This window comes from Clinocottus analis, unplaced genomic scaffold, assembly GCF_023055335.1.
Source record: "Clinocottus analis isolate CAN_PGR_092001 unplaced genomic scaffold, fCliAna1.0.p SCAF_1, whole genome shotgun sequence".
Taxonomy (NCBI): domain Eukaryota; kingdom Metazoa; phylum Chordata; class Actinopteri; order Perciformes; family Cottidae; genus Clinocottus; species Clinocottus analis.
Genome location: NW_027175820.1, coordinates 21,897,709 through 21,915,349, shown reverse-complemented (window position 1 = coordinate 21,915,349; position 17,641 = coordinate 21,897,709). Strand labels below are relative to the sequence as shown.

Here is a 17,641-nt window from a genome sequence, read left to right as displayed (position 1 = left end):
TCTCTCTCTCTCTCTCTCTCTCTCTCTCTCTCTCTCTCTCTCTCTCTCTCTCTCTCTCTCTCTCTCTCTCTGCAGTCCTGTCCCAGGCAGCACTGCTGCCGCCTCCTCCTGCAGCCCTGCCTGACTGCTCATCAATAAGCTGTATTAGCCCATCACTAATCATATTGCGGGAGAGTGAGAGAGCAGGACCGTCAGACTTTGTGTGCATCGTCAGCGTGTGTGTGTGTGTGTGTGTATATGTGTGTGTGTGTGTACGCGCAGTTGGGGAGGGAGGGGTGTATCCTAGCGGGGAGCTTTTCCCTGTTGTAGTAACCAACCGCACACCGGCTGCCAGCCATTACTTCACTGCAGCAGCAATCAGCCCTCTCGTACTTAGTGAGCCAGACACACCAACCTGTCTGTCCCCTCCTCTTTTCTCTCTCTCTCTCTCTCTCACTCTCTCTGCATATTCAGCAGAGCTTTGCCCTCCTCTCCTCCTCATCACTCTGCCTCTCCTGCGGCGCTGGTTGCTCTTTGCTTGAAGGGGACACTGGCCTGCTCCTCACCCACTGATTCTGCATGACTGTCACAAAGGTAAGACCGCTCCGGATGGAACTGCAACTTCCAGGACGTCACAAGTGATTTTGGTCTCGGGGGTTTGATTGCACGGCGAAGGTTATTGGAGGTGTCATTCCTGTGTTTATCAGTGGGTGGAAAAAACGGGTTTGAGTAGGGTTTGGAGTCGCCTGAGGATGTATGTTAATGTGTGTCACGCAGTCTGGGGATGAGAGCAGGATCAACTTCTGTCATTGCACTATGTAATCTGCATTATTACAAGCCGGCAACAATTCATTCTGGGTTGAAGGACTTGATTTGTCCAGTTTCTGTGGAGGAGGTATATAAACTTTATTTAGCTGGAGATGAATGAAATGCCTGGTGTTTGACAACAGTTTCTTTTAGGTGCTGTGATTTTTGTAGACGACCTTCTTTCAAGCTTCGTTATCAGCTGAGAGGATCATTTGGAAGGTTTTGATTGATTTCCTTTCATTTCTCTCTACATAAGAGCTGCTTTGCAGGTTGCATCATTTGTTTGCTAGCAGTAAAGGTTATCACCTCGAGCCTGACGGTGGCTTTGACAAATAGTGATTCATAAGACTGATTAACAGAAATATTCTGCCGGACAGTGGAGTTTCAAGTACTTCACCAGGAAATATAACTTGAGGATTTCAGATGTTGTCAGTGTGTGTGCTTCAGTCATATTACTGGCTTTTCCTTGGATTGTACCTCATTATGTCAATCATCAAAAGAATAATGTAATAAGTGTTCAAACTCTCGCATTATGGTGACTCAGCCCCCCATTAAGGGAATTAAGTGTGTTCCCACAAGACAAAGTGGGTGTTGGGGTCAGGCGTGTAGCAGTATTGTGCTTCTGGAAGTAAATCCAAGTCAATGAAGTGTCCTCAAGTGACGACAACAAATATGTGTGTGTATTTTAGCAGTGTCAAGCTGATCTTACAGGAGGCGCGTCAGCGTCAGCCTGCTCGGTTGACTGTTAAGTGTGTATTGGTGTTTGCGGTCTGTGATTAACACTGCAGCAGCCGCTTGAATCCTCTTTATCAATTAACAGAGGGAGAGCGACGACAAAGAAAGACGGGAGAAACAGGAAGACACACACAGAGGAAATTAGCACACCTACTCCCATGTAGAGAATTAACCTGGACCGAAATAGATGACCCACTGTCACCACAGGACAATGGCCTATTTACTCCCGTTTACTGTCGCACACCTGCGAGTTCCACGCAAACGTCCTGTTAATGCAGAACGGCACGGTTTGTGTTTCCAGCCTGAAATACAAATTCACAGACGATTGCTTTCCAAGTACAAATTTTGCCTGCCTGTGTGTGTGTGTGTGTGTATGTGTGTGTGTGTGTGTGTGTGTATGTGTGTGTGTAAGAGCTTGTGTGGGAGGTGAGTGTGCTGCTGCGTAGGTGGACGTTCCCCACTACGAGAACTGGAAGAGGAAAAGGTCAGGTGCTCATGTGTTGGCACCGAGCCAAACTTGAATCTGACTGTAGACACGGCCAAAGGCTTTGCAGAGAATTTTAATGACTACACACAGATTATTATTTATTTTTTTTGTCTTTGCCTGGATTTTGATTTCCTACCTGCAATTATGGAATGGAAATGAGGTGAGGAGGAGGAGGAGGAGGAAGGAGTGAAGGGAAAAAAACGTCCTTTGTTTAAAAAAAAAAAAAGAGAGCATGTTACGGTGTAGTACCTAACAGATAATGGATGTGTGGGAGCAGAGAGAGAAAGCGTTGAGGGAGCTGTTTTTCATAGCTTTGCCTGCCAACAGCAGAGAAGTCACCTTGGGAGGGAAACGGGACAGAGCGTCTGTGCTGACGGGGCTAAACGGCCTTCTACCCCTCAGCACACTGATACACACCGACAACGCCATGCGACGCCTGTTAGCGTCACAATATAGATTTACTATGATGTGCAACTGAGGCAAAGACATTGATGCATTTAGCACAAGCTTGACATATTGTCTCTTTAAATGAGTCAAAATGTGCATGTCATGTTAGCTCGTGAGCGCCAGCTCTTAAACTAAACAACAGACCTACAGAAATATCTGCATTTATTGTAGTTATGCCTCCTGGATTATCTCCTCAGACCGATTAGCACCACCATGTCGATAAGGTGAAGTGTCTGTTCCCTTTCAGTAAGTTACAAGCTGTTTTTGTTGTCAAACATGAGGTGTCTATATGAAAATTACATACCAAAATAATCAGTATACATCAGTACATTTAGTGAAAAACAATGACAATATGCAGATGGTAATGTTGGAGATTGTTTTGGAGATGTTGGTTTATTTTTTTGTTCCTGACGTTGAACATTTTCACAGACTATTTTATTTAAAATCAAAAGTGTTGATGCTTTTACAATGTAATTTTTCTAAACGCCTGTGTGCTCCGTTTCTGTAAAATAAGCATTCTCACCTTGCCCATGACACATCTGTATTTACACATTCATGAAGATACATTAGTAGTTATTTGTGTATTGTTTTTTTGCTAATGCCCACACAATAATTTTTCCAGAGCAGACGTACTGAAACATCACCAGCTGTGTGATCACAGTGGGGATGGACGCCAACCTCACGGGCGTAAGCTGATGGTGGAAGTGACCGGCCGTTGTTTGAAATTGTGGTTCCCAAAGTGTGCGACATCTTCAAACATATCTAAACAGAAGAAGCAGAAATAGTGCAAGCGATGGAGCTTAAAGGACTGAATCTTAGCTTCTGATGGTTGTATGTGAAGCACTTCGAATTGCCTTGTTGAAATGTGCTACACACATAAACTTGCCTTGCCTCTAACAAAACTAAAAGTACGCTGACCACTCCCTTTGAATGCTTGTGAAGGGGGGAAGTTGTTGTCCTTCCCTGTGTGCAGGTTACAGGATCATACATGTGCGATGCGGCTCATCTCTGGTACACACAACAGGACAAGTAACTGACCTGCAGGTTGTGCTCTCTCTCTCTCTCTCTCTCTCTCTCCACTCACACCAGAGACTGTGCACTAAACCAGGCTCACATGTCCCATGAACACGGCTGCTACTCTATTTTTGTATTAGAAACTAAATTTAACTTTAAAGAAATAAAAGAAGTTAAACCTGTTGCTGTATTCAATTGTATTATTTTTGTGTTTTTAGGTTAAGTTGTATATTTGTCAAACTGCAGATCAGCAGTTTACTTTTATTTGGAGTGATTAGAAATGGCCTATATTGTTTACATTTATATTTATTCAATATGAAATCTGAAATTGTTAAAAGGATAAGCAAACGTATTTCTTTTTGAAGGTGTGCCGTGGTCTAAAAAAAAGTTTAGGAACCACTGGTGTAAGATGTGGAGTCTCAAAATGTCATTAAGAATGACAGCGTATGTATTTATTATTTACTGTGCCGGACACACGGAGTAAACTGAGAGAGGAACTACTTATTGCAGACAGAAAATAGGTCGGTGCTGTTTAAATCCACGTCCTTTGCGCTCCAACGTTACAAGCCTTACAGCACCGATTCCTCTTGAGAGGATCAGAAAGCTCTTTAGCTTTTTAACGTAGACGCTTCAATCTGTTGGCAATAACCTATTTTGGCCTGGAGCTTTATCTCATATGTTGCTACCAAATATCTCAATGCCTCAGATTAGACCTCATAATCTGATTGGTATACATGAGGGAGTGGGATGCATTCCCAAAGTGATATAGCAAACTGTAGGTTTATGATCAGAATCAACTTAATCGACAAGGACTGTTAACACGGCTGAAGACTTCCTAAGAAGATGGACGACGCAATACTTACAATATAGCAAGAAAAAAAATATTTGATAGAAATAATCACAAAAATGACTCAATATACTGACATCAAATGGGTAAATTCACATCAAAAGAAGATGCATCCCCAAATATTGTCTATTAAGCATAAATTAATCTGGAGGGACATACTGTATGTATGTGTATGTCTGTAGCAAATGAAAAAACATATAAACCTCCACGATAAACACAGCAAGGCCTCACAAACTTCCAACAGGCACCAACGTCATCAAGACATGTTAAATATACACGCCCCAAGAGGTAATTCCAGTCAAAACAAATGCACATAATTAGGTTATGTTTGTGGATGAACCTAACTTAATAAAGAAAGTTAATAAGACTGAAATAGATGATGTGATAGATGTGTAATGTGTTCTTCTTGTCTGCCTTTGATTAAAAAGTACATCACCGAGAGGCGGAAAGTAAACGGTAAAAGGAAGATGGGTACCAGAGAAAACAAAGGCCCTTGACTGATGTCACAGTTACATATTATGCATGTTCATCCCTGAAAACCCACAAATGATTACTGTATCTGAACTCATTCAGTATGTGTTGTCATTATTGCAATTATTGCATTATTTTGCAAGATAAATCTTCAAATTATCTCCGTTTTCTTCCATTGATTTCCATTGAAAATGTTCTTGCAGCACTAGAATCTTGCTAATCTGCAGAATCTTCATTCTTTAAATGCTTTGGCTGCGGCGTGAAGATAAGTATTGAATGAAAGAACAAAGAACGACATGTCTTTCTTGATCGAGGTGCTTCGTGCTGCGTGCAACATGCTGCTTTTCGCCGTGTAGCAGAAAAGTGCTAACACAGCTAGCACATCAGGGCCCAGCACGGGATTATCATCTCTATAACTAGACACTGTTCATTTCATTTGTGATTGCGTGTGTGTCTGTGTGTGTGCGAGGCTGGCTCGGAGGGCAGAAATGTGAGTTGGCAGACACATGATGTGTAGGTGGGTGGATAACCTCCATTACTACTAAAACAGCACAGCGTTAGAAGATCTAGAGATGTCAGCAAAAGGACAAACCTGCTGTCTTTCGACCTGAAACTGTGTGACCGTGGGTCTGAATCCTCAATCCTGTTCGTCTTCATGCCGTTTACAGGAGATAAAAGTAGCAAAAACCAGCTCACACAGTAGAATCTACTCCAGTTTGATCAATAAAAGACCACTTGTGTCCTGCAGCTACGCAGGGGGCGAAAGAGGCGAGCTCATAGCATTGATCGTTGCCCTGAGTTACCTTCCTGCCGGTTTTAGTTTGGCTCAGTCCACAGGGCTCGGGGGAGAGGCATAAATAGCCTCAGCGGGATTTCCCTGACACTGACCTCTCCAGAAGGCCGAGGTCACTCGACCTCCGGCCAGAGTCGTCGCTGGAAATAAAAGCGCAGGCGGACTGAACCCTGTTTTTATATTCAAACCAATTTCTGAGCATCCAGGAAAACTATTTAACTGTGCCATGGAGCAGAACAGCAAGCTGCTGGCATAGAACAAGTTGAACAGATTATTTGGACTGTCCCCTTGAATACGCCTTTGATTTGAAAGCAGCGATCTGCACGGCAACCCCCCCGAAAATGGTCCAGTTGTTTCTGGTTGGATACCACAGAAAGAGCAGCGTGCCAAAGGCCGAGGAGGGGGCTGAGGAGGAAGAGAACGGAGGGACGCTGAGGGCCCGAGATGAGGAGGAGGAGGAGGACCGGCTTCTGGAGTACCCCTTTATGCTCCTTTAGAAACCAGCAGAAATGCTCCCCAGTTTACACAAAAGGGAGTTTGTGTGTTGATAAATGATCATCTGCTCTCAGAGGACGTCTATGTGTACTTATGTGTGTGTTTGTATATACTTCAGAGGACCCTTTATGACTATATTCATTTTCTGGCTTATAGCTCCAACCGTGACCTTCTGCACTGAGCTGCTAACCTCGCCCTAATCCCAATTAAATTCAGCCCTTAAACTAAAAGCCTAAGCCCTCAAATAAGATTTTGCAAATGCTTTTACCCAATTAGGACCCATCTCCCGAATGAACACACAAAAAGGTCAGGCTTGATTTGAACCGATGAAGAGCATGCTACTGTCAGAAACAGGTTATCTTTTTGTTTGTTTTGTGGCTTTTTTAATCAAAACTCCGCACATGTGTCTGAGGTTTGCCCCATTGCACATTTAAAAGCCCAGACGAGTGCTGTAAAGGCTCTCTATTTGCTCCAAAGTCTTGATTCCATAGGTCTAAAACTCAGCCCTCTCAAAGATAAAAGCACAACAACACACACACACACACACACACACACACACACACACACTTCCCTCCTAAAGCTTTATATTTAACCATGCTGACGTGAAATCTATATAATTAAAAGTAGCATTCCAGCTGTGTTAAGTGTGTTTGCAATTACATATCTGCAAACACCCCAATTATGAAGGAGGCCCACTCTGCTCCGATATCAGGCGCACACATGCGGTTGGAAACACGCCTGAAAGACATTTTCAGGAGTGTTTACGGTTCGGCTCCTGCTGTCGACCGTAAGGCCGTTGAGCAGAAAACGATTCTCGATACGTTTCAAGATATGGACGCTCCGACAAATGTGCTTCTTCAATGATTTTATTTGCCCAATCAAGATTTGCTGTAGAAAGGCCGTGCACGTTTACGCACACTAATCCAAGCACAGCCACACTCAAGCGCTCTGAAATTCTTTACTCGGGGCACCTCGCCCACCATAAATCTTAAGTGAGTCTGACTTGGACCACTGGCCATTCGTCAAGTTCACTGTTTCCCTGCACGCTCTCTCTCTCTCTCACACACACACACACACACACACACACAGACAGACAGACGCATTAAGAGCTAGATCGCCAACCTAGCAACCCGAAACCTGCCATTCCTGGAGCAGAAAATACACAACAGTTTAGCAGATTAGGAATTCCAAATCCAGAATTCAACTTTTTTTGGTTTCTTGGATTCACTGAAAATGTCGCAGATAAAAGAACGGGCATTAACACGGGCGAGAGCAAGCGTGTGTGCGTGTGTGTGTGTGTGTGTGTGTGTGTGTGTGTGTGTGTGCATGAAGAGGGTTGGGGGGGGGCAGACAAAAAGTGTGAGAAAAAGGAAGAAAGTTGTGAGAGCCACAGAGAAGCATTCACCACAGGAAGACATTCAGATCTCATGAGCTCATTGCCTGTCAGAAAGCTTCCTATACCAGTGTGTGTGAGTGTGTGTGTGTGTGTGTGTGTGTGTGTGTGTGAGAGTGTGTGTGTGTGAGAGAGAGACCGTCTGTAAAAACTGTACTTTTCAAAATCTTTGTGAAAAGCCCGTTTCCAAGAGCGTTGGGAAACTCTTCATTCCACGTGTCACTGCATAACTCATTCTTCACTGTAAACGCGTTCACAAAGTTCAAACTCTCACAGAAAAGAAGTGACTTTCTCACCAAAGTATAGGACTTGGATTCGTTGCGGGAAAAAAAAGTGCACAGGGGGAAGCTTCGTTGTGGCTTTTGTTGGATAGAAGTGTTCATTTTTGGATTCCCCTTTTGGGAGGTCGCTGAAACGAACGAGGAGGCAAGAATGTGAAATTATTTATGAATATCCTCCAACGGAAATAAAGATCCAGGGGAGAGTGACCATTACCAGCATCCCCTTTCCCCTCCAGCTGAGATTAGGTGCACATCCCATGGAATGTGTGTGTGTGTGTGTGTGTCTGTTTGACTCACGCTGTGGGGACAAACATATGTTAATACAGTCATATTGTGATATATTCCCCATAAATTAAAGTTAAGGTTTGAGCTCAATCTCCAGGAAAGTCAATGTAATGTCCTCTAACGCGGTGGAAACCCGACTGTGTGTGTCTGTGTGTAGTCTGCACAATCAGGACAAAGGATGTACTTCCTGTTTGTAAGGCAGTAAGTGCATTGAGACAGGTGCATGTTTTACTTTGTGTATGTGTGTATGATTGTGTGTAAGAGGATGTGTGGTGAAAAGCATTTTGTACACTGATGCCTGAACTCCCCAATTTTTGTTATTTTTAAATGTCAAATAATCTGTACGGAGGATTCATCAGTGTTTTTGTTGCTGTTATATGCAATTTTTTTCCAAAAAGTACCGCTTTTGTCATTTTTCCTTGTGTAGCATCAAAGGAGCTACAACTGCATTTCATTGAGCAACATAGTTTTGCAGAATGACAATAAATTAAAGATGCCCATCTGCTCAAAAGAAATTTCAGTTTCAGCCCAAAAATGAATTTGCATTCAAAGCTTATTTTTTTCTTACCCCCACTTGCACTACGATTTAGTGTGAATTAAATCAAACGCTGCGATTAGCCTCTTCCTTTCTCGTATTCATCCTTTCTTTCTTATTCTCGATCTCTAATTTGTTCTTCTGTCCTTTTGGCCTTTTTATGTGGAGCAATCTGTCTAACTTGGTCTTTATTTTCCCTCCCTGGGGTCCTAAAACTCCTGTGGCCATAACAACCCAGTTGCACAAGAGGCTCTCTTGTCAGATAGCCTCACATTGAAATAGATCGAATGGCCTGCAGCAGCTGCAAGGATGTTATTCATATCAGGAAACACAACGTTATACTGGCGTTCCTATTATATTGTCCATCCCATTTATATCAAGGAGGAGCGGCTAAATACCAGAAACTGCGACTGCTCTAATGTTTCTTTTCATATCCGACTGGTGTGGTGATGTTGCCGTGGTCAATGAATTGAGCACAACATTGTTGTAACGGATAGGAATACTGGCCGTAAGACTAATCCCCAGAAACCAACCGTCCTTTTTTTAATTGTCACTTTGACTCTTCTGGTTTAAATTGTTCAGTTTAGTGAACAGTAGCACCGAGGAAGGGAATGCACCGTGTATTTATATTGAGTGTCACTGGTGAAGCTGCAGCGGTCCATCGACTCAGCGGGCCGCTGCAGTGAGGACCAGGGGGTCCGATTCCTCACGGGAAGAGTGGCGGTCTGGTTGGGAGACTTGATGAAGTGTCATTTCATCCCACATCACTCCCACGTTACCGGGCCCGGAGGCTGACAATACATATGACGATGTATACGTGTTTTAATGTCTTGCTTATGACTTGTGATCACTTCCTGGTGCAATATCCATTAAGTTTAAGTGTGTTCCAGTACTTTCATACACATTTTTTACTCCATTAGTTGCTGATGTAATCCTGTAATTTCCCCACTGAGGGACTAATAAAGGATTATCTTATTTTATCTTATTGCGCAACGTCATCTCACATCCAAGACTCGGTCAACGTTGACGACGCCTCGTGTTTTCGTGATTTGTTTATTTCTTCTCACGCGGTCAGGTTGTCGGCTGTGACGTCTCGCTGGTCACTCACGGCTACAGGAAGCACGAGACATCGCATTTGGACACACAGACTACGAATGTTCATATCTGTGGGCATTATTGTGTCGGTAGAACTGGATTCGGCACAGACTGAGACGCTCGAGAGACGAGTGAACGTAAGAGAGCAACGAGTGGGGAGCGGGGCAACGAGTGAGGGCACATCCACTAAGGATGATACTACCACCCACCCTCTCTCGCTCTCTCACACACACACACACACACATAGACATCCACATGGGTGTTCATCAGGGTCAGATTCAGATCTGTATTTCGCCTACGGGCACTGATAGCAGTGTAAATATAGACATCAGTCTCTCGGCAGCTGAAATTGTATTTCCTTTCCTCGTGTTCTTTCTTTCTTACTGCATGCCTCTATTCAATCTCCGTTTGTGTGTGACATTTTTATTATAACCATTCGGCAAGCGGCGCTACGATCTCAATGCTGCAAAAAAGAAAATTAGATACACAACAACAACACGTATAAAAGCGTCTTTTAAAGCTAATTCGTCTTGGTGGTCGATGCTGAGCATTTGAAAGGTACTTTGTTTTTGTCCTGCTGAGCTTTTTGTGGTCGGATTCTTCCTCCGGAGTTTTTTTTTTGCCACATACTTTTTTCTTATGAGGAATGTAAAAATGTCAGCCGGTCCTCATATTTGGAGAATCTGTTCTTAATGTGTGGCTTTCCATTGCCGTCCCTATGGTAACACAGTGGGTATGCCTGTCTGTCTAAAGAGAAAACAGTCCGACAAGAGACGAGAAACAAAGAGCCTTTACAAAATTAAAATTCATACTTCTCCAGTCGTGTCGAGCGTGAGCTGTATTCTCTGCTACTTGTGGAATGATGAACATTTGTCATTGCTATTCATGGAGCTTTTACTACATTGTTTTATGGCAACAATGGAACATATTCATCATCTTATTTAAAAAAGATGATGAATTAACATGCGTGAGGCTACTTTACAAGGGTTGTGTCGAGCCACTGCACATTCCTTTCTCTAGAAAGCTACTTCAACCTGCTTTCTTACTTAGTTTGACAGTGAGAGAAAAGAGAGAAATGGTTGACTCTACGTGGCTCTCAACATGGCAGCAAACGACGCTAACGGCACGAACAGTGTAAAAAAACGACAAAGATGCTGACAATGTGCGCCTTAGGGTGAATCGGGATTATTTTATTGCTCTGAATCCCAACTTTTTGTAACGTTGTATTGAATTTGTGTTCGTTCGGGAGATCGAAACACTTCGGATCAGAGGACAACAAATCCCATTACCGAGGGGGAATCCTGCGGACGACACATTATCGTACGGAGACCTACTCTATGCATTTCTCAGTGTGTTATTGTTTACTGGACGGATTCACCAGCTGAAAGTCAGCTGCGTCTGCATTCCTGCTCTGCTGCTGCACCGTGGGTGGCGACTGCAGCTGAGAGGGTTTGCTGGTCGATGCTGATGTGCCAAGTTCATTTATTTATACAGAGGGTTCGTGGAAAGAGATGAAGTAGAACGATTTGGATCCTAAATCCCACGTAAAAAACGTACATAATGGCCAGAAAAACAACTGTTTTATGACCGATTGTGTAAAGTTATGCAACTAAACGTTAGTTTAGGGAATACAAAAAGTAAAGCATTATTGAAGTAGATTTTTGCCATCAATATTGAATACAACAACTCCAACAAGGATTGTTAGTAATGCCGATCCCTCATTCTGAGCTTCCAGCTCTGTTTGGTTTTGACTTGTGGCTGGTGAAGAAAAGCCAAATATTTAAGATGCTAAAAAGAAAGGAAAACGTATACTCCAATAAACCCATGTTGTTCTTTTTCGGTGACGGTATGTGGTAACACATCATATCCAAGATCACATCTTTTCCTGAACAATTGTAAATATGAAGCGAAATTTTGTTGACGGCCTAAAGAAAAATCTTCCACAAAGACTAATTAAGTTAAACAGTAGTTGACCAGAATCCTGAAGAATCATCGAATAATCTGCCAGACAAGTATTTTGGTTATTTTCCTGCAAAGTCTATCCGCTCCTCGTGTCAGCAGTCAGCCTGGCAATGCTCTGGATCCTGAAGAATGGGAGCTGTGGTCCCTTCCTCACTATGAAAAAAAGAGGCAAAAAGACATTATAAGCTCATAAGCTCTTGTGGTTTCGAGTGGAAAGGTGCTGAGGATAGGAGCAAAGAAAGGAAATACAGCAGGTTGCAGCGTTAGACAGAAAGGGAAGCTTTAATGTTAATCTTTATTTTAAGTCGGCAAATATATCTGTTACACAGCCCTTATCTTTCTGCGGCTCCAGAGCTGTGCTAGGTGATGCAGGTATCCCTCGATTGGGAACCATATCCCACTGTAGAACTACCGGTGTTTTGGACTGGAGGATAAATGTAAAAGGGAGCCACTGTGTCTTCATGACATCACAGAAGGATAGTGGATGAAACAACCAGGAGAGATGGCATGAAACTGGTGGGAGGCTTAACTACTGCGTGGACAGGCCTGCCTGGGATTTGAAATGTATTTCCCAAAATAAATTTCTTGGCAAGCCACCTATTTGGCTGTATTATTTTTTTTTGCATCTTGTGCAGAAGTCTTGTAGTTGCTTGTTATGGTATTTGGTTGGATAATGATGACTTCAATAATGTAATTCAGTGCAGCACATATGAGTTGTTATGATGTTAAGAAGATAGGAAAGACGTTCACGTGTGTCATGTATTTGTATTTTTGTTGGTTCATTTTTATTTTAACGATAACTCAAACAATATGGGGTCTGTGCGTATGACATAACTTAATGCTGCTTGTGAGCAGCACACATGTCACGTTGCATTTTCACAGGATCTGTCTCACTCTGATTTCTGACATGTTTTTCCCAGGCCATGCCGCTGCTAATCAGTTACGGTAAGATAGGATAGGACTGTATTCATACAAATGGAAATTGTTGTGCAGCCGTTGCAGTACACAGTGGAAAAAGAGTGCAAATATGAAATATCCATGACGGTGATAATAAGAGATTCTATTTAAATGTACTGAACATAACTTTATGCCACTTCATACCCATATAAAAAGCTCAAGAAAGCTCATTGGTGAGAAGACATGTTTAGTCTGTTTGAAAATGTAAGTCATATTCTCATATTCACACAAAATATTTGTTGAAAGGACAACCTCATCATACAGATGAGCTCTTAGTATGTCTAATAACTGTGTACTCTGACTTGCGACGTCACTGATCCGTTTTACAAGATTACCACCTCGCCCAACCAAACCACTGTAATACACGGGAAGGAGAGTGGTAAAGATTAAACCATAAGCTAAAGTATTACTCTGGAAGTGAGCAGACCCAGCAGGGAGTAGATGGTGCCAATAACGAATCCCTTCTGGAATGACAGCCAAAATTAAATATTAGTCCCCATAGAGGATGAAGTGAAATGAGGTCTTGTGTATTAACCCTCTGGGCCCTGCTTATAAGACACATACCCACGTTTTACATTTAAAAAATCCAGAACAATCTCAGCCCTTTATATAATGTGGCACCATTGTTATGAGGCAAAAGTGTAAAGAGAAAGAGATTTTCTTGAGTGTTCATTGGTCTGTTTCTTTAACAAAATGTCGACAGACATACGAATTGACAAATCACAGCGAGGGATTTCGTGTGACGAGTACTTTTTTTTTGCACTGCGTCCCGTGACACGCCAATGCAGCTATCTCTCTGAGTGAGTTGCGTAAGATTTTGACGGAGGAAGGCAGCGAAAGCAGGAAGTCTACTGTTCACGGCAGAAGTCGAACTATATTTCTGGGATGTTTTATCGCGAAGATATGAATATTTATAAAACGTAAACGGCGTCAGCAGGTTCGAAAGTGTTGAAGCTGCCTTTTCAAACTGGGACACGTAGGTCTCCTGTACTATAGGAGTCCAATTGACAGGCTAGCAAATAATCAGATCAATGCAACAGACTGGAAAGATGTGCATGAGTGACCAGTGACGGATATCCAACGTATTGCTAGCGAGACAAACGCTGTGCTGCCATGCGAGAGGCCTGCTCTTACATAAACTTTCTAATAAATGGGGAGAAATATAATAAGCATATGGATGGAGAACGACAACAGCAGTAGCACTGCAGTCCTGTGGTTAGGTTTCTCGGGGTGAGCTCATCAACAGAGTGGCTCCTCGGAAATAGGTCAAATTCACAACACATTAACCTTCACCCACAGATGGGAACACTGTCATTTCAAATGTTGCTTTACAAGCTCATACATGTGTGCAAAGGCCATTACTGTTGCCTGCGTCTCTTTTTCTTTCCCTACTGTGTGTGTGTGTGTGCACATGTTGAGGAGGTATGGCTTTTTCTTCTTCTTCTTTTTATTGAAACAGAAAGCTGAGAGACAATATTGAAGAGACGCTGTATAAAATGATCCCAGATGTGCAGGAGTGGTAGTTTTAAACGCCACTCCCTCTACAATACACAGCACACAATCGTCATCTTCCCACATGAGCTGCGCCGGCTTGATTTCTATACCATAATTGTGGTTTAACCCGCTTACTGCGGTAGAAAAACCCATTAGAAGTCTTTCGTCAGAACCGCCGCTCTGGATAAACGGGAACATCTGGAGTTTCCCTGCCCCCACTTTAAACCTGGCAAAGGTGCCAACGTTTGTCTCTCGCAGATTTGCCCTCCTTTCTATCCGGCCTATGATAATAAGCTGCGACATGTGACATCATTCATTTGTGTTGAAGAACCAACAGAAGGAGAACGGTCCTGTGGCCCAATTAGCTCTCTTATCGCAGGAAGAAGCTTTATCTTGGTTATTGCTTTGTTGCTGTCCTCTCTGGCCGCTGAATTTCTCCTTACCTTTGCCAAATGATGTAATTAATTCATAATATAGAGCACAAGTACACTCTGCATTTCGTAGAACCTGCAGTTATTCCTCCCTCCTTCAATGTGAATCAACTACTAGTCCATTAAATTGTGAGTAACTATAAAGAGATTACAGAGAACTGACCTGGTGCTCTAATATGACATTGACATGTATGAGGTTCCTGTACAAGGACATTCGTTATCTCATTGCCCCGGGTAACTACATCAGACAAATGGCTCTATAATACTCTTCCGCCACTGGTATCCGGAATCTGCACCTTCTGTCCGTCAGTTAATCGATACTCATGGTCCGTAGCGAGATGTCTTAAACACGACTGGACAGACCGGAGAGGAGTTGGCTGTGAAAATTCAAGGTCACCAAATGATGATCCCTCAAGTTTCTGGTGAATCCCTGTTTGTTTGCGAAGTACCAGCAGTATGTTGACAAATGACCACCTGTACACAATAAAAACTATTTTAATCTAGAAAACAGGCCGTGAAATTTTCTCATTCACGCTCCTCAGAGGATGAAATCCTTCAAGGCCGGATTCTCAACTTCATGTTGCACTGCTCTTGTGCCACAATGTTAACACAGTGTACTGTATCTCATATTGTTTTGGGGGATTTTTTTTTAAAAATGTGCTGCTCACAATGAGATAAACCCATTCATTGTCTGCTCGTATCACGCTCTGAACAAACTTTATATTTTCATTCCCACCGTCCAGACAATAAAAAAATGTCCATGCGGTCAGAAACATTACAGCTTCTAGCAACCACCAGGCTTTAGACTGTGACTTACTTGTGTGTGTGTGTGTGTGTGTGTATGTGTGTGTGTGTGTGTGTGTGTGTGTGTATATATATATATATAATCAACATACTTTTGTTTTGTAAGTGTATTTTTTTTGTATCAAGTTGGCAAACTTTTGTCATTTTCAATTGAGTTGATGATTACTTGATCTTTCTGATTCTTGCTTCTTGGATTCATTATCATATTCATTCATGTCTTTCCCATCAGGATATCACATAAATGATAGGAAGATCAGTCTTCTCGCAGCACAAGTCCTCGTTGCCAAGGTTCAGTCGGCCACTGTCTGGAACGAAGGAGTCCTTGGCCAGGCAGATGGTCTGGCACTCAGCTTGGCCACCTTCCCTGTCTAGGTTTCGCTTTTTCACGCTCATCCATCCAATCAATCCTACGAAGGGAGACAAAATGAGAGAAAGAGAGAGAGAGAGAGAGAACATAGCGGAAAGAGGAAGTAGACAAGTGATAGATCGAGGCGGTAGAGATACCAAATGGGTGTTCGGTCCATCTGGTCATTGACACAGTTGAGCCGGATCGACCGCAACGTTACTTGTGCTGCTGATGTAATGTGAAGCAACTCAGTGACACATTGTCACAACGCTGTCAATGAAAATGACACAATTGTGGGTTTCACAAGGGTCACAAACACTGGTCCCTGAGTAAAAGTCCTTCATCTATTTGAGCCAACGAATAGATAGGTACTACCTTTGAGCGGCTAATAATGACGCAATGTCGAAACATCGGGCAGCTAACCTTTTCAATCATTCCATGTTGTATCTTCTGGTTAGGATTTCTATTAGGGGTAATAAGACATTTTACATTGTCAGTCACAGTCAAAGTTCAGCTTCTAATCAAACCGAGAGTTAAAGTTTGATCACCTGATATCCGATGAAGGAACAGAGGCACCATCATCTCTCTTACCGAGACACAAGCACACCTCAGCAGTTTTTGGACTACAGGAACTTTTTCATTGTTCATACAAATCCCATTTTTATGCCTGAAGAATTAGGAACAATCCTGGTTCTTTGCCTTTTCATTTTTACCCAAACAAATAGAAAGCCCTTGAAGGTATTTCGTGCTAAGAGGAGCTCCCAAATGGGCAGTTCCTCTCAGGAAATGCCAGGAACGGTTTGGTTAGAATAAGCCGAGACAGAGCTACTGTTCGTATTTGACTCCCAAGAGGTAATTATGATGCCAGTCAACGTGCCACCTCAGCAGTCACCTTGAAGCTTTGGAGTGCAATATCTTAACAGATCCGAAATCATAACTGACAGAAATGTTTCTGTGGTCTTACATCAATGATTGATTTTAATAATCTGAGTGCTCTTGCGTCTTTGGCTCGGTGGCATTTGGCTTTTTCAATTTGAAACACAGCCAAAGGGATTTTATTTCAGCGCTGATGCGATTTGTGTATTATGATGACATATGACATAAATCAACTTTCTTTAGTATTGCTTCTCCAAAAGGTCTGCAAGCGTTCTCCTGAAGCCCAATTTCAATCATCGTTAGATAATATCTCTGCTCAGACCGATGTCCAACGTGTATAGAATGGAAACTGTGGTTGAAGTTGTGTTTTTAAACTGCAACAAAATCAAATGAGTACAGCTTTTGCTCCTGTCTTAAAAGTCAACTTTGATATAAAAGTATAATCTGCAGGTACGAGGATGTGATAAATTACAGCTCACTGGCATTACATCTGAGGAAATGGCTGTCAGGATGAAAACAAAATAAAGATGAAGCTTAAATGCTTCTTGGAAGTGTACTTATTGATTTCTTTCCATAATTTTGATGCTTCAATTGGCAGTTTTTAGAGACTGAAATATCAATACATTTATCTCCAGACGGTTTCCTCTGGCTCAGAGCGATGTGTGCCAGGTGGTCTGACAGAGGGGAGTTAATCTCTGTCTGGTAAAAAGAAAAAAAAATCCTGCTCCTCCTCTCTGTGTGCTTTGTTCCTTTGTGTCTTTCAATATTTAATAATTATCTGGGTGTCTTCCCCCTGCACTGTCCTCTTCTCTCTTCTTCTCTCGTCTTCTTCTTCACCTTGAGTCCCTTATTCTCACGTTATCTCTGTTTCTCTTTTGTCACTGTGTCTCATATATCCTCTTTTGTGTCTTTGTTTCCTCTGGACTTTTCCTTCACCTTGAATCGACAACCCCCCACTGTCGTTCGGGGTGCGAGAATCAGCTCCCATTATTATGCTCCAAAAAGCATGTCAGAAAACTCCTGGGGGGGGGAAGGAAAGGAAAGCACAGGGGAGATTATTTATTTAGACCACCCTTCTGCTTTTAAAAGGCTGACCTTTTGAAGTGG

General features: G+C 42.6%; 1 protein-coding gene across 1 annotated transcript in view; it reads left to right on the top strand.

Annotated features, from left to right (window-relative positions):
- Positions 1-340: 340 nt before the first annotated feature.
- The window catches only part of coro2ba (coronin, actin binding protein, 2Ba), a 40,026-nt gene continuing 22,725 nt past the window's right edge, over positions 341-17,641 (top strand). The window contains exon 1 of the mRNA XM_068571169.1: positions 341-573. Coding sequence (XP_068427270.1) covers positions 559-573 — 15 coding nt within the window. The 5' untranslated portion in view covers positions 341-558. The remainder of the gene's footprint in view (positions 574-17,641) is intronic.